Source organism: Rattus norvegicus, chromosome 9 (assembly GCF_021556685.1).
Source record: "Rattus norvegicus strain SHRSP/BbbUtx chromosome 9, alternate assembly SHRSP_T2T, whole genome shotgun sequence".
Taxonomy (NCBI): domain Eukaryota; kingdom Metazoa; phylum Chordata; class Mammalia; order Rodentia; family Muridae; genus Rattus; species Rattus norvegicus.
The window spans coordinates 12,278,516-12,303,249 of record NC_141542.1 but is presented as its reverse complement, the minus strand read 5'-3'; the positions used below and the strand labels follow the sequence as shown (position 1 = coordinate 12,303,249).

At 40.3% G+C, this 24,734-nt stretch overlaps 1 protein-coding gene across 10 annotated transcripts in view; it reads left to right on the top strand.

Annotated features, from left to right (window-relative positions):
• Sult1c2a (sulfotransferase family 1C member 2A) overlaps nt 1–23,443 on the top strand; it is a 31,181-nt gene extending 7,738 nt beyond the window's left edge. For 4 of the 10 annotated variants that reach the window (XM_087565701.1, XM_087565700.1, XM_087565703.1 and 1 more), the window contains 7 exons: nt 4,904–5,081; nt 5,430–5,555; nt 8,331–8,428; nt 18,553–18,679; nt 19,249–19,343; nt 19,477–19,657; nt 21,270–23,443. In XM_087565701.1, coding sequence (XP_087421827.1) covers nt 4,931–5,081; nt 5,430–5,555; nt 8,331–8,428; nt 18,553–18,679; nt 19,249–19,343; nt 19,477–19,657; nt 21,270–21,382 — 891 coding nt within the window. In that variant the 5' untranslated portion in view covers nt 4,904–4,930 and the 3' untranslated portion in view covers nt 21,383–23,443. 10 annotated transcript variants of the gene reach the window in all.
• The last annotated feature ends 1,291 nt before the right edge of the window (nt 23,444–24,734 follow it).

Sequence of the window (24,734 nt, the reverse complement as noted above, 5' to 3'; positions counted from 1 at the left end):
TGAACGGGGAGCCTCGTCTCTCGCTCCAATCATGGGGTGGGGTGCCACCAGGAATCACGAGTAGCCGGTCTTGATGTAACAGCAAGAGGTAGCTTTTATTAACGAGATCCCTATTAGCGGGATCCTGGGTCGATACGTATCTCACACAGGAGACAGAGGAATCGACCCCGAGCTTCCAAACTCGGGGGTTTATATAGGGGAGGTTAGGGACATTTGCGTGGTTACACATGATTGGTCATTTCAAATGGTGCACACTTACTTTCGGCTCGAAATTACAACAGCAAGGAGTACATGCTATCTAGCAGCTCAGCAGCTCGGGTAGGGTGGCTCATCTCACTCAGGGAGATGACTCACTTCTGGGGAGTGAAGGAAGGGGAGGGGGTGGCTACGGATGATCAGTGTCCTTGGAACTGGTAGCTGGTTTGGCAAGTCCTATCTCTGGCTCTCCCTCAGGCACGTCCGGCACTGCACATCCTGACTCTGACAATGAGTAACCTTTTTAAAACTCTATTTCTACAGGCTCAAAGAAAAAAAAAAGAAAAGGACAAAAATACATTAAGTAATAACAATTTCTGTATTAGTTTTCTTTGTGAATATGGACTTATTGCATGAACATCTTAAATTTCACGCACACTTGTAACTTAGAAGCAATTTTTAAAGAAGTTTTATGAGATTAGTAGACAGATACTAGCTGAGGTCTTTATCAAACCATTGATTTAGAATCTTGTAAGCCTTCTTATATTTAGAGGAATGATTATTACTTATGCTAAACCTGTGATGTGAATTAAAAGGGAAGGACCTAACATGGAAGGTATGTTAGAAATGTCAGTGCTCCAAACTAAGTGAGTGAGCTTACACTTGCCACTTCAGAACCAAGGAGACTGGAGCAGGAGGATTGTACATTCAAGGCTACAGAGGGAGCTATGGGCAATCCTGGGATATGTAGAGATCCTATCTACTCTTACCTTAAAAGAAAAGAAAGGAAGGGGAGATGGCAATACTCTATCTTCCTCTGCTGAAGCTGACTATATCACATCTCAGAGTTTTATGGGAAGTACACCCTCTCTGCTATACTACAACTATAGCTGCTGCTTATATTGGAAATGTTTTCAAGTAAAACCGGGTCTTCATTTTCTAAAAGCACTGCATCCATTCCAGAGAACTCAACTTTCTCTGGGAACCTGTCATCCTGATATTTGGTCTGGCCAGCCTGGACAGTTTTTGTTTCTCTCATTCACTGTAGTTTTCTTTACACAATTACTAGCAATTATTCACTGTTACACTTTCCATAAATATTCTTTCCCTCTAATGTTCTAGGCTTCAAATTATATAAGAACTAAAAACGAGTTGCTTATAATAAATATAATAGTGGTACTCACTACTGTAGCAGTCACTGAACATTACCTTGCTATGCCTCTGAGCAGCAGTGGTAGATGTGCTTTGAAACTACAATAGCCACTTACTCTTGAGTATTAGAAGATCATTCATCCCTCCTATTCATATATTTGTAAGTTTCTAGGTATAGCAACCAACCACAAACAGTGGAACAATGTGTCTCTCTCTGAAAAAAAGACATAAAGTAGACTGTAAGTACATGAGAAGATATTCATTATTAGTCATGAAGGAAAAGCAAAACAAATCTATTGGGATGGAGATTTAAGGGAGATACATGTCAGTGATTAGAGAGTACTATATACTACTGGTAGACTTCTTAAATGATACAGCCACTGTAGGAAAGTTCTATGACAATTTCTCAAAAATGAGAACATACTATTTTGCATATCTGCATTGAGTTATGAACCCAAAAATATGAATGTAGAAGCTTAGGTATTTGTGCATTGTTTATAGTACAATAGTTGAAAGGAGGCACTCCAAGTTCCCGTGGACAAGGAAATGGATAAACAAACCACACTACAAGCAGGCATGCAATAAAAGTTAGCATTAATTGGGAAGAAAATCTGATAGCATGCCACAATACAGCCGATCCTTAAGAATATTCAACTAAATAAAATAGCTATTCACAAGAAGACAAAATGAACTTACTCTAAAGCATCTAGAGTTTAAGGAGATAAAAAGGAAAATAGTGGTAGCCTGGCACTGAGCTTTAGCAGTAGTGGGCTCCTAGCTTCCATCTAGAAAAGTAAAATGTTTTCAGGAGATGGAAGGTGATGGTAGACATAGAACAGCAGGAATATTATTAATGCCACTGAGCCATCCACTTATGATACTTAAGAGTCATTTTCATGTTGTATATGCTTTATCACAGTACTTTAAGAATTCCATTCTGGGCCCCCACCAGCTCACTGCTCCCAAACCCCATGGGAGCGAGAGCTCACCGCCTGGACAGGTGGGCATTCCTGAGACTGCAGAGTGGAAGAGACCACCAACAGTGCGCACACCTGCCCATATCCCTGGCACCAGAGAAAACTGTATACGGCCTCTGGGTTCCTGGAAATAAGCGCACAGGAGCAGCAGGTCCCCTGCCCCTGAGACACCACCGGAACCTGAAGGGACCGACCAGATAAACAGTTCTCCGCACCCAAATCTCATGGGTGGGAGAGCTAAATCTTCAGAAAGGCAGACACGCCTGGGAAACCTGAGGAGACTACACTCTGCTCACATTACTAATTCCAGAGGAAAAAACAAATGCCATCTGGAACCCTGGTGCATGGAAGCTCCCGGAAAGGGCTGTGCAGATAATCCTGGTTGCTGTCCCCCCGGGGAGCTCATAAGCAACACCCCATTAGCAAACTTGAGCCTCAGGACCACAGGTAAGACAAACCTTCCTGCTCCAAGCGACGTGCCTGGTGGACTCAAGACACAGGGCACAGGAATAGCTGAAGACCTGTAGATAGGAAAAACTACACGTCCGAAATCAGAACACTCTGTTCCCATAACTGGCTGAAAGAAAAAAAGGAAAACAGGTCTACAGCACTCCTGATACACAGGTTTATAGGACAGTCTAGCCACTGTCAGAAATAGCAGAACAAAGTAACACTAGAGATAATCTGATGGCGAGAGGCAAGCGCAGGAATCCAAGCAACAGAAACGAAGAATACATGTCATCATCAGAGCCCAATTCTCCCACCAAAACAAACACGGAATATGCAAACACACCAGAAAAGCAAGATCTAGTTTCAAAATCATATTTGATCATGATGCTGGAGGACTTCAAGAAAGACGTGAAGAACTCCCTTAGAGAAACACAGGAAAACATAAATAAACAAGTAGAAGCCTAAAGAGAGGAATCACAAAAATCCCTGAAAGAATTCCAGGAAAACACAATCAAACAGTTGAAGGAATTAAAAATGGAAATAGAAGCAAACAAGAAAGAACACATAGAAACATCCCCAGATATAGAAAACCAAAAGAAGAGACAAGGAGCCGTAGATACAAGCTTCACCAACAGAATAAAAGAGATAGAAGAGAGAATCTCAGGAGCAGAAGATTCCATAGAAATCATCGACTCAACTGTCAAAGATAATGTAAAGCAGAAAAAGCTACTGGTCCAAAACATACAGGGAATCCAGGACTGAATGAGAAGATAAAATCTAAGGATAATAGGTATAGAAGAGAGTGAAGACTCCCAGCTCAAAGGAACAGTAAATATCTTCAACAAAATCATAGAAGAAATCTTCCCTAACCTAAAAAAAGAGATACCCATAGGCGTAAAAGAAGCCTACAGAACTCCAAATAGATTGGACCAGAAAAGAAACACCTCCCGTCACATAATAGTCAAAACACCAAACACACAAAATAAAGAAAGAATATTAAAAGCAGTAAGGGGAAAAGGTCAAGTAACATATAAAGGCAGACCTATCAGAATCACACCAGACTTTTCTCCAGAAACTATGAAAGCCAGAAGATCCTGAACAGATGTCATACAGACCCTAAGAGAACACAAATGCCAGCCCAGGTTACTGTATCCTGCAAAACTCTCAATTAACATAGATGGAGAAAGCAAGATATTCCATGACAAAACCAAATTTAAACAATATCTTTATACAAATCCAGCACTATAAAGGGTAATAAATGGTAAAGCCCAACATAAGGAGGCAAGCTACACCCTAGAAGAAGCAAGAAACTAATCATCTTGGCAACAAAACAAAGAGAAGAAAAGCACAACAACATAACCTCACATCCAAATATGAATGTAACAGGAAGCAATAATCACTATTCCTTAATATCTCTCAACATCAATGGCCTCAACTCCCCAATAAAAAGACATAGATTAACAAACTGGATACGCAACGAGGACCCTGCATTCTGCTGCCTACAGGAAACACACCTCCGAGAAAAACACAGACACCACCTCAGAGTGAAAGGCTCAAAACAACTTGCCAAGCAAATGGTCAGAAGAAGCAAGCTGGAGTAGCCGGATGTAGATCTCTCCTGAGAGACACAGCCAGAATACAGCAAATACAGAGGCGAATGCCAGCAGCAAACCACTGAACTGAGAACAGAACCCCCGTTGAAGGAATCAGAGAAAGAACTGGAAGAACCTGAAGGGGCTCGAGACCCCATATGAACAACAATGCCAAGCAACCAGAGCTTCTAGGGACTAAGCCACTACCTAAACTTTATATATGGACTGACCCTGGACTCTGACCTCATAGGTAGCACTGAATATCCTAGTAAGATCACCAGTGTAAGGGGAAGCCCTGGGTCCTGCTAAGATTGAACCCCAGTGAACTAGATTGTTGGGGGGAGGGCGGCAATGGGGGGAGGATGGGGAGGGGAACACCCATAAAGAAGGGGAGGGGGAGTTTCCTTGCTAAACATAATCCCTTATGTTGGCCCGTAAACCAGGAAAGGGAATAAGACTGGAACTGTAAATAATACTCAAGTTAATAAAAAAAAATAGAGAAAGAAAAAAGAATTCCATTCTGATCTTTTCTCACAGGAACTAAACCTTCTTCCCTGAGACATCATGGCCCTGGCCCCAGAATTGAGCAGACAGACAAAACTGAAAGAGGTCGCAGGGATCCCACTGATGGATCCAACTGTCAACAACTGGAGTCAGATTCAGACCTTCAAGGCAAAGCCAGATGACCTCCTCATCTGTACTTACCCTAAATCAGGTAACCTGGTAGAGTAGTAGCCCCAGCCTCATCCTCTGAGCTATCTGAACTCCTCACCTAAGTTAGAACTACCTACAGTTAGAAGCTGGCTCTTTTTGTCCCACAATGGGTGCTACTTCACATGTCTTATCCCTGGGATCTTGAAGCTTAGTCTGTACCATTCATTTTTCTTGGGAAGAGGTGAGATTTGTCTCTACTTTTTTACCTTTCCCAGAGATCCAAAGTATTTCTTCTATAGCTAACAAGATCCTGGTTAGAACAGAAGGTAAAGCCAACATCTGCATCCACACCCCTTCATTAGTATATTTGAAGAATAATCTTCTAACTCAATCTTTATGGTCTTCCCAGGGACAACATGGATTCAAGAAATTGTCAACATGATTGAGCAGAATGGGGATGTAGAGAAGTGCCAGAGAACCATCATTCAACACCGACACCCTTTTATTGAGTGGGCTCAGCCACCCCAGCCTTCAGGTAAGAGACCCTGATTCCATATATGTTCCTCTTCTGTCTAATCTCTGTCCTTGTCCCTTCATCTTCTCTTTTTCTTTCCTATCCTGTCTCTCTCCCTCCCCCTATTTGTCTTTTGGAACAGCATCATGCTGTATATTAGTCCGGCTTTGAACTCACTGAGATTCTCCTGCTTCTGCCTCCTGAGTGTTGGGTTAAATGTATATGCCACCCTTTCCAGATCCATTTCTTTTCTGTATTTCTACCAAATGTGAATCAGCAAGGAAGATAGATGCATATGAAGGCAAAATTCTGCCTAATGTTCTCATTATACCTTTGCTCTGGTCATGTGTAACTGCAGAATAGAGGAAGGAACAGAAATCTACTCATCAGCAGCTCACACCCATCTGCGTTCAGTACTTTACTTTCATAACCAAGTGGTTTCTGGACAGTGTCTTATGATTCAAAACACACACACACACGCACACACACACATACACACAAACAGAAACACAAACACATGCATGCACACACATATACACACATACACATATAAACATGTGCACACATACACACACATACACACATGCACACACATATGCATGCATATAAATACACACACATACACATGTACATACATACATATGCACACACACACACACACACACACACGAGGAGGCAATTACTTTGTTCAATTGAAAAGCTATTTTTCACGTAACTTTAACTGAACATTTTTCTTTTCATACATAGTTTCTAGTCTTGAGATTTCCTTGCTAAACATAATCCCTTATTGTTGTGAAATCAACTTTATCAAATTCTTAGTTCAAGAGCAGTGTGTGGCCAGACTCTTCACCAAAATATAACATAATAACCTCCAGCCCATCTCTCCATAGAGCAGTTCTGCGACCTCATGAGTGGGCCTCCACACTCTACTCTTTTTTTGGCACTGTGCTCTTCCAAAATTTCCCCAGAATTGTCTGTGAAGCTTTGCTTACAGCATTTTAGGGCTTTTAAGCTCAAATTTCAGGACACATTATAAATCTGTCATGAAGCTCATCACATTGAGTCTATAGTTAGGAGCACAGACAGATGCTAATGTTTTGCTCACCTTTTTCTATTTAGTTTAATTTCCCATTGGGCTGCCAATCTGTGGGTGAACCTTTCTGGAAACGGTATTATGGATATACACACCCAGAGATACAGTTCATAGTCCAGTCAAGTTGACAATGGAAAGTAAGCATTATACCTTGTCACCTTCCAGACCTCATATCATAGAAGTAAGGTGGAACGCAAGTTTACAGCATGCCCTTCCGCTGTATGTTTATAGTTAAATGCCACTTATTATCAGTCACAATTCTAGTTTTTTAAAAGTATCTCTGCTCCTTGTTTGACAGGTTTTCAGATTATTCATATAAGAGAATCTTTACCATTTTCTGTGGATCACAGTCCAGATTCAAATGTGCCACCTAACAGAATGATTTCATGCAATCTTTGAAGCAATGCAGGACTAATTCTCTAACTTCTCCACTGCCATTATTTGAATAGCCTGATTGCTAGATTAAAGGAAAGACCTTAGGGACAGTCTGCAATATCTTTATTTCATCTTACCCCATTTTAACTCAATGATTCACAGAGAAAGTCCCTACAAGGTTTGTAAATAGAAGTGCAGAAATTACAAATCATGTATCAGAAAGGATGTAATAGAAGAAACATCACTGCACATAACCAGAGAGAAGTTTTTGATATGGCTGGAAGGGAGGTGAAAAGAGTCTGCTCACTGTTTCTTATCAGCTCTGGCTCAATAGGACAAATTTGGTTATTCTTGGCTTCAAGGTCATTATCCTCAAAATGATAAAGTGAATTCCTTGAGGTTCCAATAAGAGACTTCAGGTTTGGGTGTTGAGAGGGACACTAAGAGGAGTTTCCTTAGAGATGTAAGTCTTGTTAGGAGAATTGTTAACCCCATGGTCATACAGATAGCAGCATGAAAGAGCACTGATGAGAATCCAAGCAACATGGTAAAATATGGGAAGTCCATTCTTATAGGTCTCAGAGGAATTGGGGGGTTTCATGAACTCAGGCTGACTAATTCCTATAGAGAACGAAAAGGAGGAGGAGGAGGAGGAAGGGGGAGGAGGAGGAGGAAAGGGGAGAAGGAAGAGGAGGAGGGGGAGGAGGAGGAGGAGGAGGAGGAGGAGGAGGAGGAATAATCTCAAGGTAGGAATGTACAACTCCAGTGATGTGTGTGGGACACATCTATTGAAGTTGAACATGCTACACAGGTGTGGGATGTGTTGTCATTAGTGGCTTTCTGTTCTCCTTGGGTCTGGTAGTTTGGGCATCTAAATTTTCTTAAAGAAGGAAGAATAGAGTCTTTCTTCCTCCTATAATTTGAGAACCAAGTGAATCTCTTAGTCTATAGATTTTAGACAAGGACATATACGTTCCTAGTGCTGGGTCGCTATTTCCTTTATAGAAAGTACAGGCTGTGCCTGTGGTGTGTGTGTGTGCTGAGGAACAGTCCTGTTTGGATTTTCTTAATAACACATACTTATCGAAGCCTCCATCCCATTTTCTACAAACTGACAGTAAATTCACTCGAAGGGAGCATCCAGGTCTTAAGCTATGTAAGCCTACAAACACGAAAGCAAAACCAATAATCCTTCTTCCACCACCCCCAATCCCCAAGGCAAAAATACGAGAATCCCTGTGTGGATGCTGGATTCCCTGAGCAGCACCTGGAGTGGATATTTCATGTGCTGAGCATACTGTGCAATCATCTCCTGAATTGTGTTACAGGTGTGGACAAAGCCAATGCGATGCCAGCTCCAAGGATATTAAGGACCCATCTTCCCCCTCAGCTGCTGCCACCGTCTTTCTGGACAAACAACTGTAAGGTAAGACAGTAGCAGTTCCTATCGGGACTGGAGCAGGGAGCCCAGAGCCTCAGGCCTTCACAGCCTGAGTGAGTATAGCTTCCTTAGCAGTACGCTGTACCTCTGAGACCTCATACTGTGCAGTAAAGTCAAACACCATGCTAGATTTAGTAGAGTGGTTCCCCAGAGGCTTTCAAATGTGATGTGAAGGCCGAGGGCAGACTGAGGTACTGGGGATCATGTGTTCTTCAGTGAAGCAGACTGGGAGTGGGGAACGGGAACCATAGGCTGTAGGCTATAGGAGGGCTTATGGAGTGGAGCACAAAGAAGACTGAGCAGATCAAGTGCAAAGGACTGATGTTCAAAGGGTAAATCCCAGTGGAGCTGCAGAGGAGGCTTGGATGGAGCCTCAGAAGCCTCCAGGCTGCTTTCACTCTTTCTAGGATTATGTCATGTGTCCCAGTGTCTTGTCTATTGTGTTCCTGACACATTGAGGGTGTTTGACCATGATAGGAGTATACCATAGGTATACCAAGGAGTATGCCAAGGGTACAGAATTCGTGCAGTGAGTGGAGCTGAAATTCAAGGATGAGTCAATGGCTTTTCTAAGAATAATCTTTTTCTTTTTTAAATGGAAATAGTGAAAGAAAGATAAAAAGGGACTAGAGAAATGGGCTCAGTGCTTAAGTGTATTGACTGTTCTTCCAGAGGACAAAGGTTCAGATACTAGCTCACAACTGTCTGTAACTTCAGTACTAGGGGATATGATGCCCTCTTCTGTTTTGTATGGGTACTGCTTGCACATGGGTCATGATCATACAAGCAGGCAATGCATCAATATAAATAAAACCATCACATAATTTAAGCTTTAAGGATTGTTTTGAAAGGACTAAAGTATTTATAGATAGCAGAAATATTGGTGGAGTTCCTACAATCAAATTACTTGTATTGTCCGTAAAGGTGGGTGACGAATGCCAATTCTATTCCTGGCATTACTGAGACCAGCTATCATGAAATCACTGAGGAATACCTCTTGATATTATCTGAGATCAAATAAGCTGAGGAAATTCCCAAGTTACAAAAAAATAAAACTGAAATAAAATTAAGAAAAGCATAATTATCATGGACCTGTGCAGTGGTATTTGATCCCCTGGATAATTCAGCAACATTAGCTTTAATGTTTGCACAGGGATTGAAACAGAACATGAACACAAGGAGATAAGAGAATGAGGAGAGAGCATAGGTATCATGGGTCATCATCTTCCATGTATATGTAGGTGGAGGAGTTGAGCTCTGTGGTACTGAGAACCGTCTTCAATGGGTATATTTTCAGTTTTGAATGAGTGAGGTTATTAAGTATATAAAACAAGCCAGAGAAAATGAACAAATAGAAAGCAGCAGGCAAATGGAAGGGTGGAGAGAGAGAGAGAGAGAGAGAGAGAGAGAGAGAGAGAAAGAGAGAGGGGGGAGGGAGGGAGGGAGGGAGAGAGAGAGAGAGAGAGAGAGAGAGAGAGAGAGAGAGAGAGAGAGATAACAAACAACAAATCAGGTCCTCAAGCAGAAATTGCCTGGACAAGCCCTCTTGAATCTGACACTTGTTGTTCCCAGCACAGAGATTCTCAGGCAGAGCATAGAGTGTCCCTGGGCAAGGCTTCCAGGTCAAGGAACAAATCACAGTAGAAAGATAATATTACAAAGGGAGGACTCACAAACATCTAGCAAAAACTACTGATGAATCTCCACTGGGATAGCCAGTCAATTTACTCATAAAATACCCAGGCTGATCAGAATATTCCTCCAAGTAAAGGACAGGTAGGAAAGAGATAACATCAGGAGATCCTGTGCTCACACCATTTTCAAGAAACTGAGGAAGTTTAAGCATCAGCTGGAGTTTCACACTGAGGTTTCTCTCTATGGCTAAGGTTTCCAAGAGCTGATCTTCTAGTATCTCTTTCCCAATGGGCTAAACAAAGTAACACCTTTACAAAAGAGTTCACCTTCCAGATGTTCTCAGTAACTAGTTTTTTACTTGGGCTATTTTTCTCTTCTCTTCCCTCCTTGTCACAGAGTTCATGGAGTAGTCTCTCCCCAGATAAGGGATCTTGGAGTACACTTAGAAAAATATATTTGGTGTTGAAGTGCGTATGGAGTAACCCAACTTCTGAAGCCAGCTTCTCAGTGAATTCAAACAACAGAAGGAAATTTACCAATATAGTATACATTGTAGGTGGTAAAGAAGACTGTAGGCAACTTCTGGGTAGTCTTGTGTCATCTGTCAAAGGTTTTAAAGATTAATTCCCTATTCTTACCCTGGACTATAAGCTCTTACAAATCAGCATAAGATGACCCCAGTACCAGAAACACCAGTATATCTAACAGAAATACACATGATCTTATCTGAAGAGTCATCTCAGCTCAGATCCCCAGATTACTACTGTGATCATGATCATACATTACAACATACATACATACATACATACATACATACATACATACATACAACATACATAAGGAAAGAGACCTTCATGAGGGTGTCTGCTAAAGAACAGTTCAAGTTGGCTCCTAAAAACTTCTGACAAACCTGTTATATGCAAAAATAAGAAAATGTTAATGCGGCTGCTCCCAAACCCCGTGGGAGAGAGACTTCACCGCCTGGACAGGTAGGCACTCCTGAGACTTCAGAGCAGAAGAGACCACCAACATTGCCCAACCCTGCCCACATCCCTGGCCCTAGAGGAAACTGTATATGACCTCTGGGTTCCCTTGGATAAGGGCACAGCAGCAGCGGGTCAAGTGCGTCTGAGACACCCGCAGAACCTGAAGGGACCGACCAGATAAACAGTTCTCTACACCCAAATCCTGTGGGAGGGAGAGCTAAACTTTCAGAGAGGCAGACAAGCCTGGGAAACCAGAAGAGACTGCACTCTGCACACATTACTGATTCCAGAGGAAAACACCAAACGCCATCTGGAACCCTGGTGCACGGAAGCTCCTGGAAAGGGCAGCACAGAGCTTCCTAGTTGCTACCCCCACAAAGAGCTCGTAGGCAGCACCCCACAAGCAAACTTGAGCCTCAGCACCACAGGTAAGACAAACCTTCCTACTCCAAGCGACCTGCCTAGTGAACTCAGGACACAGGCCCACAGGAAGAGCTAAAGACCTGTAGATAGGAAAAACTACACGCCCGAAAGCAGAACACTCTGTTCCCATAACTGACTGAAAGAAAACAGGAAAACAGGTCTACAACACCCCTGAAACACAGGATTATAGGACAGTCTAGCCACTGTCAGAAATAGCAGAACAAAGTAACACCAGAGATAATCTGATGGTGAGAGGCAAGCGCACGAACCCAAGGAACAGAAACCAAGACTACATGGCATCATCGGAGCCCAATTCTTCCACCAAAGCAAACACTGAATATCCAAACACGCCAGAAAAGCAAGATCTAGTTTCAAAATCATATTTGATCATGACGCTGGAGGACTTCAAGAAAGATGTGAAGAACTCCCTTAGAGAAACACAGGAAAACATAAATAAACAAGTAGAAGCCTACAGAGAGGAATCACAAAAATCCCTGAAAGAATTCCAGGAAAACACAATCAAACAGTTGAAGGAATTAAAAATGGAAATAGAAGCAATCAAGAAAGAACACATGTAAACAACCCCGGATATAGGAAACCAAAAGAAGAGACAAGGAGCTGTAGATACAAGCTTCACCAACAGAATACAAGAGATGGAAGAGAGAATCTCAGGAGCAGAAGATTCTATAGAAATCATTGACTCAACTGTCAAAGATAATGTAAAGCAGAAAAAGCTACTGGTCCAAAACATACAGGAAATCCAGGACTCAATGAGAAGATCAAACCTAAGGATAATAGTTGTAGAAGAGAGTGAAGACTCCCAACTTAAAGGACCAGTAAATATATTCAACAAAATCATAGAAGAAAACTTCCCTAACCTAAAGAAGGAAATACCCATAGGCATACAAGAAGCCCACAGAACTCCAAATAGATTGGACCAGAAAAGAAACTCCTCCCGTCACATAATAGTCAAAACACCAAACGCACAAAATAAAGAAAGAATATTAAAAGCAGTAAGGGAAAAAGGTCAAGTAACATATAAAGGCAGACCTATCAGAATCACACCAGACTTTTCTCCAGAAACTATGAAAGCCTGAAGATCCTGGACAGATGTCATACAGACCCTAAGAGAACACAAATGGCAGCCCAGGTTACTGTATCCAGCAAAACATAGATGGAGAAACCAAGATATTCCATGACAAAACCAAATTTAAACAATATCTTTCTACAAATCCAGCACTAAAAATGATAATTAATGGTAAAACCCAACATAAGGAGGCAAGCTACACCCTAGAAGAAGCAAGAAACTAATCGCCTTGGCAACAAAACAAAGAGAAGAAAAAGCACACAAACATAACCTCATATCCAAATATGAATATAACAGGAAGCAATAATCACTATTCCTTAATATCTCTCAACATCAATGGACTCATCTCCCCAATAAAAAGACATAGATTAACAAACTGGATACGCAACAAGGTCCCTGCATTCTACTGCCTACAAGAAACACACCTCAGAGACAAAGACAGACACTACCTCAGAGTGAAAGGCTGGAAAACAACTTGCCGAGCAAATGGTCAGAAGAAGCACGCTGGAGTAGCCATTCTAATATCAAATAAAATCAATTTTCAACTAAAAGTCATCAAAAAAGATAAGGAAGGACACTTCATGTTCATCAAAGGAAAAATCCACTAAGATGAACTCCAATCCTAAATATCTATGCCCCAAATACAAGGGCACCTACATACGTAAAAGAAACCTTACTAAAGCTCAAAACACACATTGCACCTCACACAATAATAGTAGGAGATTTCAACACCCCACTCCCATCAATGGACAGATCATGCAAACAGAAATTAAACAGAGACAAAGACAGACTAAGATAAGTCACGAACCAAATGGACTTAACAGATATTTATAGAACATTCTATCCTAAAGGAAAAGTATATACCTTCTTCTCAGCTCCTCATGGTACTTTCTCCAAAATTGACCATATAATTGGTCAAAAAACGGGCCTCAACAGGTACAGAAAGATAGAAATCATCCCATGCGAGCTATCAGACCATCACGGCCTAAAGCTGGTCTTCAATAACAAAAAGGGAAGAATGCCCACATATACGTGGAAGTTGAACAATGCTCTACTCAACGATAACCTGGTCAAGGAAGAAATAAAGAAAGATATTAAAGACTTCTTAGAATTTAATGCAAATGAAGGTACAACATACCCAAACTTATGGGACACAATGAAAGCTGTGCTAAGAGGAAAACTCATACCTCTGAGTGCCTGCAGAAAGAAACAGGAAAGAGCATATGTCACCAGCTTGACATCACACCTAAAAGCTCTAGAACACAAAGAAGCAAATACACCCAGGAGAAGTAGAAAGCAGGAAATAATCAAACTCAGAGCTGAAATCAACCAAGTAGAAACAAAAAGGACCAGAGAAAGGATCAACAGTACCAAAAGTTGGATCTTTGAGAAAATCAACAAGATAGATAAACCCTTAGCCAGACTAACGAGAGGACACAGAGAGTGTGTCCAAATTAACAAAATCAGAAATGAAAAGGGAGACATAACTACAGATTCAGAGGAAATTCAAAAAATCATCAGATCTTACTATAAAAGCTTATATTCAACAAAACTTGAAAATCTGCAGGATATGGACAATTTCCTAGACAGATAGCAGGTACCGAAGTTAAATCAGGAACAGATAAACCAGTTAAACAACCCCATAACTCCTAAGGAAATAGAAGCAGTCATTAAAGGTCTCCCAACCAAAAAGAGCCCAGATCCAGACGAGTTTAGTGCAGAATTCTATCATACCTTCATAGAAGACCTCGTACCAATATTATCCAAACTATTCCACAAAATTGAAACAGATGGAGCACTACCAAATTCCTTCTATGAAGCCACAATTACTCTTATACCTAAACCACACAAAGACCCAACAAAGAAAGAGAACTTCAGACCAATTTCCCTTATGAATATCGACGTAAAAATACTCAATAAAATTCTGGCAAACCGAATACAAGAGCACATCAAAACAATCACCCATCATGATCAAGTCGGCTTCATCCCAGGCATGCAGGGATGGTTTAATATACAGAAAACTGATTTATTTCAGTTAATTTTATACCCAGCCACTATGCTGAAGTTGTCTATCAGCTTCAGTAGTTCTCTGGTGGAACTTTCAACCACCATGATTTTTTCAACGTGATCCATTATATAAACAAACTGAAAGAACAAAAGCACATGATCATTTCATTAGATGCTGAGAAAGCATTTGACAAAATTCCACACCCTTTCATGATAAAAGTCCTGGAAAGAATAGGAATTCAAGGCCCATACCTAAACATAGTAAAAGCCATTTACAGCAAACCAGTTGCTAACATTAAACTAAATGGAGAGAAACTTGAAGCAGTCCCACTAAAATCAGGGACTAGACAAGGTTGCCCACTCTCTCCCTACTTATTCAATATAGTTCTTGAAGTTCTAGCCAGAGCTATCAGAAAACAAAAGGAGGTCAAGGGGATACAGATCGGAAAAGAAGAAGTCAAAATATCAGAGCTATCAGAAAACAAAAGGAGGTCAAGGGGATAGAGATCGGAAAAGAAGAAGTCAAAATATCACTATTTGCAGATGATATGATAGTATATTTAAGTGATCCCAAAAGTTCCACCAGAGAACTACTGAAGCTGATAGACAACTTCAGCATAGTGGCTGGGTATAAAATTAACTGAAATAAATCAGTAGCCTTCCTCTACACAAAAGAGAAACAAGCCGAGAAAGAAATTAGGGAAACGACACCCTTCATAATAGACCCAAATAATATAAAGTACCTCAGTGTGACTTTAAACAAGCAAGTAAAAGATCTGTACAATAAGAACTTCAAGAACCTGAAGAAAGAAATTGAAGAAGACCTCAGAAGATGGAAAGGTCTCCCATGCTCATGGATTGGCAGGACTAATATAGTAAAAATGGCCATTTTACCAAAAGCGATCTACAGATTCAATGCAATCCCCATCAAAATACCAATCCATTTCTTCAAAGAGTTAGACAGAACAATTTGCAAATTCATCTGGAATAAGAAAAAACCCAGGATAGCTAAAACTATCCTCAACAATAAAAGGACTTCAGGGGGAATCACTATCCCTGAACTCAAGCAGTATTACAGAGCAATAGTGATAAAAACTGCATGGTATTGGTACAGAGACAAACAGATAGACCAATGGAACAGAATTGAAGACCCAGAAATGAACCCACACACCTATGGGCACTTGATTTTTGATAAAGGAGCCAAAAGCAGCCAATGGAAAAAAGATAGCATTTTCAGCAAATGGTGCTGGTTCAACTGGAGGTCAACATGGAGAAGAATGCAGATCAATCAATGCTTATCACCCTGTACAAAGCTTAAGTCCAAGTGGATCAAGGACCTCCACATCAAACTAGATACACTCAAACTAATAGAAGAAAAACTAGGGAAGCATCTGGAACACATGGGCACTGGAAAAAATTTCCTGAACAAAACACCAGTGGCTTACGCTCTAAGATCAAGAATCGACAACTGGGATCTCATAAAACTGCAAAGCTTCTGTAAGGCAAAGGACACTGTGGTTAGGACAAAACGGCAACCAACAGATTGGGAAAAGATCTTTACCAATCCTACAACAGATAGAGGCCTTATATCCAAAATATACAAAGAACTCAAGAAGTTAGACCGCAGGGAGACAAATAACCCTATTAAAAAATGGGGTTCAGAGCTAAACAAAGAATTCACAGCTGAGGAACGCTGAATGGCTGAGAAACACCTAAAGAAATGTTCAACATCTTTAGTCATAAGGGAAATGCAAATCAAAACAACCCTGAGATTTCACCTCACACCAGTGAGAATGGCTAAGATCAAAACCTCAGGTGACAGCAAATGCTGGCAAGGATGGGGAGAAAGAGGAACACTCCTCCATTGTTGGTGGGATTGCAGACTGGTACAACCATTCTGGAAATCAGTATGGAGGTTCCTCGGAAAATTGGACATTGAACTGCCTGAGGATCCAGCTATACCTCTCTTGGGCATATACCCAAAAGATGCCGCAACAGATAAAAAAGACACGTGCTCCACTATTTTATAGCCTTATTTATAATAGCCAGAAGCTGGAAAGAACCCAGATGCCCTTCAACAGAGGAATGGATACAGAAAGTGTGGTACACCTACACAATGGAATATTACTCAGCTATCAAACACAATGACTTTATGAAATTTGTAGGCAAATGGTTGGAACTGGAAAATATCATCCTGAGTGAGATAACCCAATCACAGAAAAACACACATGGTATGCACTCATTGATAAGTGGCTATTAGCCCAAATGCTTGAATTACCCTAGATGCCTAGAACACTTGAAACTCAATACGGGTGATCAAAATGTGAAATCTTCACTCCTTCTTTGAAAGGGGAACAAGAATATCCTTGGCAGGGAATAGAGAAGCAAAGATTAAAACAGAACCAGAGGAACACCCATTCAGAGCCTGCCACACATGTGGCCCATACATATACAGCCACCCAATTAGACAAGATGGATGAAGCAAAGAAGTGCAGGCAGACAGGAGCTGGATGTAGATCTCCTCTGAGAGACACAGCCAGAATACAGCAAATACAGAGGCGAATGCCAGCAGCAAACCACTGAACTGAGAATAGGACCTTCATTGAAGAAATCAGAGAAAGAACTGAAAAGCTTGAAGGGTCTCGAGACACCATATGAACAACAATGCCAAGCAACCAGAGCATCCAGGGACTAAGCCACTACCTAAAGACTATACATGGACTGACCCTGTACTCTGACCAAATAGATAGCATTGAATACCCTAGTAAGATCATCAGTGTAAGGGGAAGCCCTGGATCCTGCTAAGACTGAACCCCCAGTGAACGTGATTACTGGAGGGAGGGCGGCAATGGTGGGAGGATGCGGAGGGGAACACCAATAAAGAAGGGGAGGGGGAGGGATTAGGGGGATGTTGGCCCGTAAACCGGGAAAGGGAATAACACTCCAAATGGAAATAAGAAATACTCAAGTTAAAAAAGTAAATAAATAAATAAACAAACAAAAAAAGTGACAAAAAAAGAAAATGTTAATGCTGTACCAAATAGATCATTGTATCAAATATGACATAAAGAAAGAAGATGTGACTTTAGGTTGAATCATCAAATAAAGCAATGGTGTTTTATAATTGCTTACACATATATGTATATATCATCATATATTATATACATTATATATTATATATACATATTTAACGATTTATATATACAACACAGAAAATTAAAAACCAGAACGAGCCTAACCCTCAGACTGTGTGCATCAGAATAGAGAAATGTATGGACTTGGAAAGGGATGAATGAGGGCTGAGGAAAGGTGAGAGTTATGCCATGTGGCTGGAAAGCACATCCCTGAAAAGGAAAGATAAAACTCCTAAAATGTCAGTCAATACTGAGGTGAAAGACAGCCTGAGTACAAAGTGCAAGAATTAAATTAAAAAATAAATAAATAATCTGACACTTTAGAAAATTCTTTCCATTGGTGCACAGCAGCATTTTGACTTGGAGAATACATGGGCAAGATAACAAAGTCTCCCAACAGGGTCCTTATTGAAATGCACCTAGTGTTTGCTTATTCTGTGTAGAAACACACAGATTTTAAAGTGATCATCATGGAAGAAAGTGTGTGCTCATATCAAGTAGGATCCACGGTGCTGCTCCACGCCAAAACAGCAGGTGGAGCAATTGCTTTCTCAGAAATCAGGCTGAGGTTTCTGGAAGGCTCAGTGGCTCTGTAGTTGATTCAGAGTATGTAGAGGAAGAGTTTGCCCCTGATAACAAAAGGGAAATCAAGAATTGAGATAAATTTTAATGAGTTAGGGCTGGGCTGGGAGTACCATAATTGGTGACATTGCTCTAGGCTGAGTCTCAGTGCCAGGGCAGGAGAGCTGAGCATTCCCCAAAAGGACTCACCCAGAGGGACAACTAGGGAGTTCCAATATTTGTGTTCCTTTAACTCACCTCTCTTCTTCTCCAAAGTACCTTTATGTGGCTCGAAACGCCAAAGACTGCATGGTTTCCTACTACCACTTCTACAGAATGTGCCAGGTGCTCCCCAATCCAGGCACCTGGAATGAGTATTTTGAAACCTTCATCAATGGAAAAGGTAAATAAAAATGCATTGTCCCTCTGTGGTTTTACCCCGATTAGGCTGAGCTGAGAGAACAACCCCTGACAGTTGATCCCCCAGAGTTTCCTGTGCCTCCTATCCTGGCCTCTATTTGGGGATTCCCGACCTATAGACTTTCCTCAGCCTGTGTGACCCTGTCATAATATCAGGGTGCAAGTGATTGTGCATAATCAATATGAAGCCACTTTAATTCTCATATTAAAGAAAAGCCCCCAATACTGACAGAAACTACGTGACCTCAGAATCGAGCAGCTCAGTGATGCTGGGAAATATCTAATACAGAATTTTTCCTTCTCTGATGTACCTGAAGCCAGAAAAAAGAAAAAAAGAAAGAAAGAAAGAGAGAGAGAGAGACAGAGAGACAGAGACAGAGACAGAGAGTGAGACAGAGAGAGAGAGAGAAAAAAAGAAAGAAAGAAAGAAAGAAAGAAAGAGAGAGAGAGAAAGAGAGAGAGAGAGAGAGAGAAAGAAAAAGAAAAAAGGAAAGTCAAACTTTCCTGACTTGGAAGGTTTGTGTCCATGAAAACAATTCTTGTTTTTCACAGTAAGTTGGGGATCTTGGTTTGACCATGTGAAAGGATGGTGGGAAATTCGAGACAGATACCAGATTCTCTTCCTCTTCTATGAAGACATGAAGAGGGTAAGTAAATTACTTCTTCAGCATCAGGAACAGGGAAGCTGCTTTAGGAATGTGGTTCTGACAGAGATGTCTGGAAAAATGTGATAGTGTGAAAACTCTTTTCCAGTCCAACTAATGCTACCCTCACTCACAGGACCCAAAGCGTGAAATCCAGAAGGTAATGCAGTTCATGGGCAAGAATTTGGATGAAGAGGTCGTGGATAAAATAGTCCTGGAGACATCGTTTGAGAAAATGAAAGACAATCCTTTGACAAATTTTTCTACAATCCCCAAGACTATCATGGACCAGTCCATTTCCCCTTTCATGAGAAAAGGTCTGTGGGGCTTATTTATCTCTAATTCTGAGGCAGTCCCTCTCCAATCCACATATTGTGATTCTAAGAAAGCTAGAGATTTGTTCCTAGTGTACAAGAAGCTCTACAAAGCAAGTCTTACAGATAACTAAGACAGACTCCCCTTGGTGCACACCTCCTTGGGATCCCTGCCTGCGGTTAGACTCATCAGAGCTGACATCTAGTTTGATTCTGTCTCCAAATCATGACTCATGACACTTTCAGGACTTTCAGCATGTATTACTGAGACCCAGGCCCTTAATGCTTCCTAGATTTTGAAAGAAAAAAATCTGATTATCCCTGGTGATTCACTTTTAAGTGGGGAATGTTATTTTTTAAAGTTAGTATACTCAGTAACTTTCTAAAACTCAACAGTTCGATGATTTCACACAGATCCTCAGTAAACCCACTTTCCAAAAAGGTAGGTACAGAATGAAACCCATCCCACTGTCTCATTAACATCTGCACTTTTTTCCACTGCTATGCAACCAGGACTAGGTTTTATAAACAGCTGCAGAACTTTTTTTCTTTTACTTTCAGCACAGGAGTTAATCCATTGCCCTTGCAGTATTCCCTCTTTTCTCTCTTAGACTTTGGTAAGGTTTGAGAAGCACCCTTTTTCCCAGTCTATCCATGTCCACTCTTCTCTGCACTCACTTGTGTTTGCTTCTTTGCTTGCTTGCTTTGGCCATAAAAACACAACTAAGAATACCATGACAGAAACCTGTTCACTAACACAAACCGTGATTACCTTACATACTTTTGCTTACCAGAATATGAGCTATCCCTCCAGGAAAAGAAATACTGACCTCTACGCATGACTGTCTATACAGGACTCATGGATATCCTGTTATTCTTCCAAGTATTTCTCTTATTCTAGATATTGTGTCCATATTTTTATGATTAATGCTACAATGAACATTTCTTGTTCATCAAGTTGGATAATTTTCTTTAAGAATCACAAGTGTTACAGTGATTATCTCTCTAAAATTATTTAAAATAATAAAAATAGAATCTCGTTCCAATAACATAATCTACTAAAAACAATTCATAGAAATAAACGATGCAGTTCAATACATTCTTACAAACAAATAAAACTAAGTGATCAAAGTAAAAAGAATTCCATCAGCTTGGTTGATATCCTGCCATATCCTTTGCAGGCAATCTTTCCTTCAGAAGAAAATATTCCCATTTCTCACTGTAAGTTGGTTTTGTTTGTTCTTAGGTGGCATATACTTGGAGTGTCACAATATGTATTTTCTTATGCCCCAGATCTCTGGCCAGTATAACATCTTAAGATCTCCTTGTATGGCTATATGTCTACCATTCCTTCATTTTTATAATTGTTACTACCTAATATGTGTGTGTAGCACAGTAGAGCCAAGATTCTGGGTCACATTGAATTGATTGATTTTATTTAGATGCCAGAGCCCCTGCACAAAGAAAACTAAACCCCCTTCTCATTAAGGAGAGGTAAAGTGGTGAGGAATTGAGCTCCTCTCAGGACAGCACCAATGTGGGTACTGCACACTCCAGTCAGGGATACAGTCTGTCAACCACACACTGATGCTTTTGTCTGGCCTTTGTCCTTTAGGAATTGTGGGTGATTGGAAAAACCACTTTACTGTGGCCCAGAATGAGAGGTTTGATGAAATCTATGAGCAAAAGTTGGATGGAACCTCTCTAAACTTCTGCACGGAACTCTGATCAAGATGAGAAGATAGACATCAAGGACAGGAGTCCGTCTGCAAGCCTCAATCCAGCCAAAGGAAGATCAGAAAGCAAACTGTAAATGCCAAGGACTGTGACACCGACTCTGTTATTACTGACATCACATTACAATTCACAAAATCATATTATGTCCAGTGTATACTTTCTCCACTATTCAGTACAAATCAGTAAGATGGCTTAATAAGCTAATAAATAAACAAACTTGAATAGTATAAATTTTATGATGACATCTTTCTAGGAGGTATAGCCTATATTCTAACTCTAAATAACTATCTTATGCACAAAAACACAAATATTAGAAATCATCTAAATGAATGTACAGAAATTCCTAATGTCTTTCTGCTCAATCGGTATTTTTCATGGTTACAGTGGGAAGACTCAGTTTGTAGACAACTTGTTGCAACATGCTCACTGGAACATTTTCTACCTGGTAGGAGGAAATTGAGGGAAGGACTTCAAGGAGATGTCAGAAATCCAAATCTTAATAAACAGAATCCTAGTTCTGGAGCATAAAAGAAACAGAAGAAAGGCATGAGGGTGACCTTTGGAAAGCACAAATTGTGTCTTGAAAAAAGCAGAATGGATGCTTGGTGTTCAACTTGCAGCCAGTTGAGTTTTGATCTCCTGTCATCTCTTCTGAGGAACAGCTTGTACTTTTGCCCACTTTAGCAGAGTCCATCTGCATTTGCTTGCCAGCATACTTCCTTCCACCTCCCACTCGCTCCATGTCTTGGGCATCCTTTTACTCCCAGTAACCAGGCAATATGGAGAACACAGCATGTTGCACGATGGCTCGGAAGACGGAAAGGCAAACACGTTTCGGGTCACAAATTCTCAGCACTTACCCTTTCACTTTAGTTGCAGATGTCAGCACTGCTAAGCTGAGATCAGCAGGAGCAGCCTGTGGTATGAGCAGGATATATATGTGAGTTCAGGGTACCTAGCATGAGCTAGAATGACATTTGCTTTCTATCACTCAAATGTACACTTTCTCCTAAATGTTGAGGACGTGGGCACAGCATGTGTTACTACCAGCAAGAGCTATGAGAAGGTGTAGTAGAAGTTAGTGGATGGAAGCTAAGAAACTGGAACATGGCCTAGAAGAAAATGAGTGCTCCTGGCCCTGGGTCTTCCTTTCCCTTGTTTCTTGGCCATGAAAAATTCAATAAAATGAGGTGGTTAGTTTTGCTTTGCCATTTACCCTCACCATGATATTCTGTCCATCTCTCCACAGAATGTAAATTCCAAACCCAAGAGCTAAAATAAAGCTTCTGTCTTTATAAGTTGCTTTCCCCAGATATTGTTATAATGAAAGAAAGCTCACTAATACATTCCCAATGATGTGGTTATAAAATACTAGAAAAGTCTGAAATTTTGTTGAACTTATAGACAATCGCTTGGTTACTGCCGAAATCTAACCATATGTGTATAGTTAATTAACAATGTCTATTATATTAAAAAATTATATCCTAATTGTATTGTAAATTTTTATTGTTTGCTTCTAAGTCTTGAAATTATTCAAAGTTTCTCTAGGTAGAGAGTCCCCTCTTACAATCCAAACTAAACTGAAGTCCCTACATCTGCCTCCTTTCAGGGTTAAGTTCATAAGAGCCCAGAGTCACTCTAGCCTATAAAAGGAATGACTCTGGTCTCCAACCATCTACTGGTTAACTGTAGATTTAAGGTAAACTTTGGAAACATAATAGTGTCGAACTTAAGCCTCTTTTGGCTTTATTTTTCTGGGAGTTTCCTTTGTATTCAGAAATTAAAATAGCAGAACTTGAAAGAGATAAATGGTAAAACATACTATGTTGGCTTTGTACACGATTGTATTCATAATTTACCCATTGGCAATTTTTAACTATTACTTTTAGAGAAAAGAATTAATCAAGTAAATGAAACATTACATCAGAAGAGTAGTTAAGTAACTGTTAGAACGTTTATAAACATTTTAGTTTTACTAGCATTGACTTATGATTATTTTACTAGCACATCTCTATATACACAAAATTCAATAAAAGAGTTTCAGTTACTCCATTTGTTTGCTATCAATCATTTATTTATTTCTGCTCATGATAAATACTGATAACAGACTGGGTGCAGGAAAATGGATAGTAAAAATGATTCAGTCCAGTTTAAGAATGAGCCAATTAATAAGCTCATGCAACCTTCCTCGGCAGACCTCTCTTACATCTGGTATCACTAAAACCTTGAGGTCTCCAATGCTTTTTGTACTTCATGGTTACAGCTTTACTCTTGGATTTTGGGGGTACTGTTGAGGATCAGGGATCCATCCCCTTCTGTGGCAGTCTCAGTTCAGACTGACACCTTTTAAACAAATGTGCATGTTCAGAAGTTGAAGTCTGCTATAGGTGGAGTTTTTCCTCAGTGTATGTTCATATCATCCCACAGCAGAGCAGGGGATTACAGGTAACAATCTCAGCCTCTTTTTCAGCATACACCTTAGCTGAAATTTTCACTTTGTCTTTTCCTAGTCAGTAATCTGCAGATTTTTTTCCAATCTGTCTATCCAACAGTTGCTCTTTTTCACCACAGATGTAGACAAGAGAGTTCAGAAGAAGCCACAGCATAGCCTAAATGCTCTCTTGTCTTGAAATTACCTGTGCCAACTAATTAGTTCCTAATTATTTGATTTAATTTTCAGTTTAAGTGCTCAATTCTTAGCATCCATTCGTGAATTCAAGTACACCTAAGTTCATAATAGAAGCATTTTTACAGCTTTACTCATATATTGACCCTTAAACACAGATAGTAGGAGACTTCAATACCCTACTCAGTTGACATGTCATACAGACAAAACTAAATAGAGAAATACCAGAGCTAACTGACATCGAAAACTAAATGGATCTGACAAATATTTACAGAACATTTCACCCAAATACAAAGTAATATACTTTCTTCTTTGCACATCATAGAACTTTCTCCAAAATTGATCACATACTTAGACGCAAAGTCTTCACATACAAGAAAGTTGAAATAACTCTCTACATTCTGTCTATCACAAGAGAAGCTGGATACCAACAATAGAAAAATGAAACAAAAAACTAAAAGACAGAAATCTTTACAAACTCATGGTAAAAGAACAGGTCACTACTGAATGAAAGCAAGTCAAGCTAGAAATTAAGAAAGAAATTAAACACTTTCTAGAATTGAATGAAAATGGTTACTCTACATGTTCACACTTAAAGGACACAATAAAGACAGTTCTCAGAGGAACTAAGTGCTTCACAGGGTTGTTAAGAGCTGTTATATTAGAAACTGTGAGCATACCTGAAAGCTATAGCATAAAAGAAAGAAATCACAACCA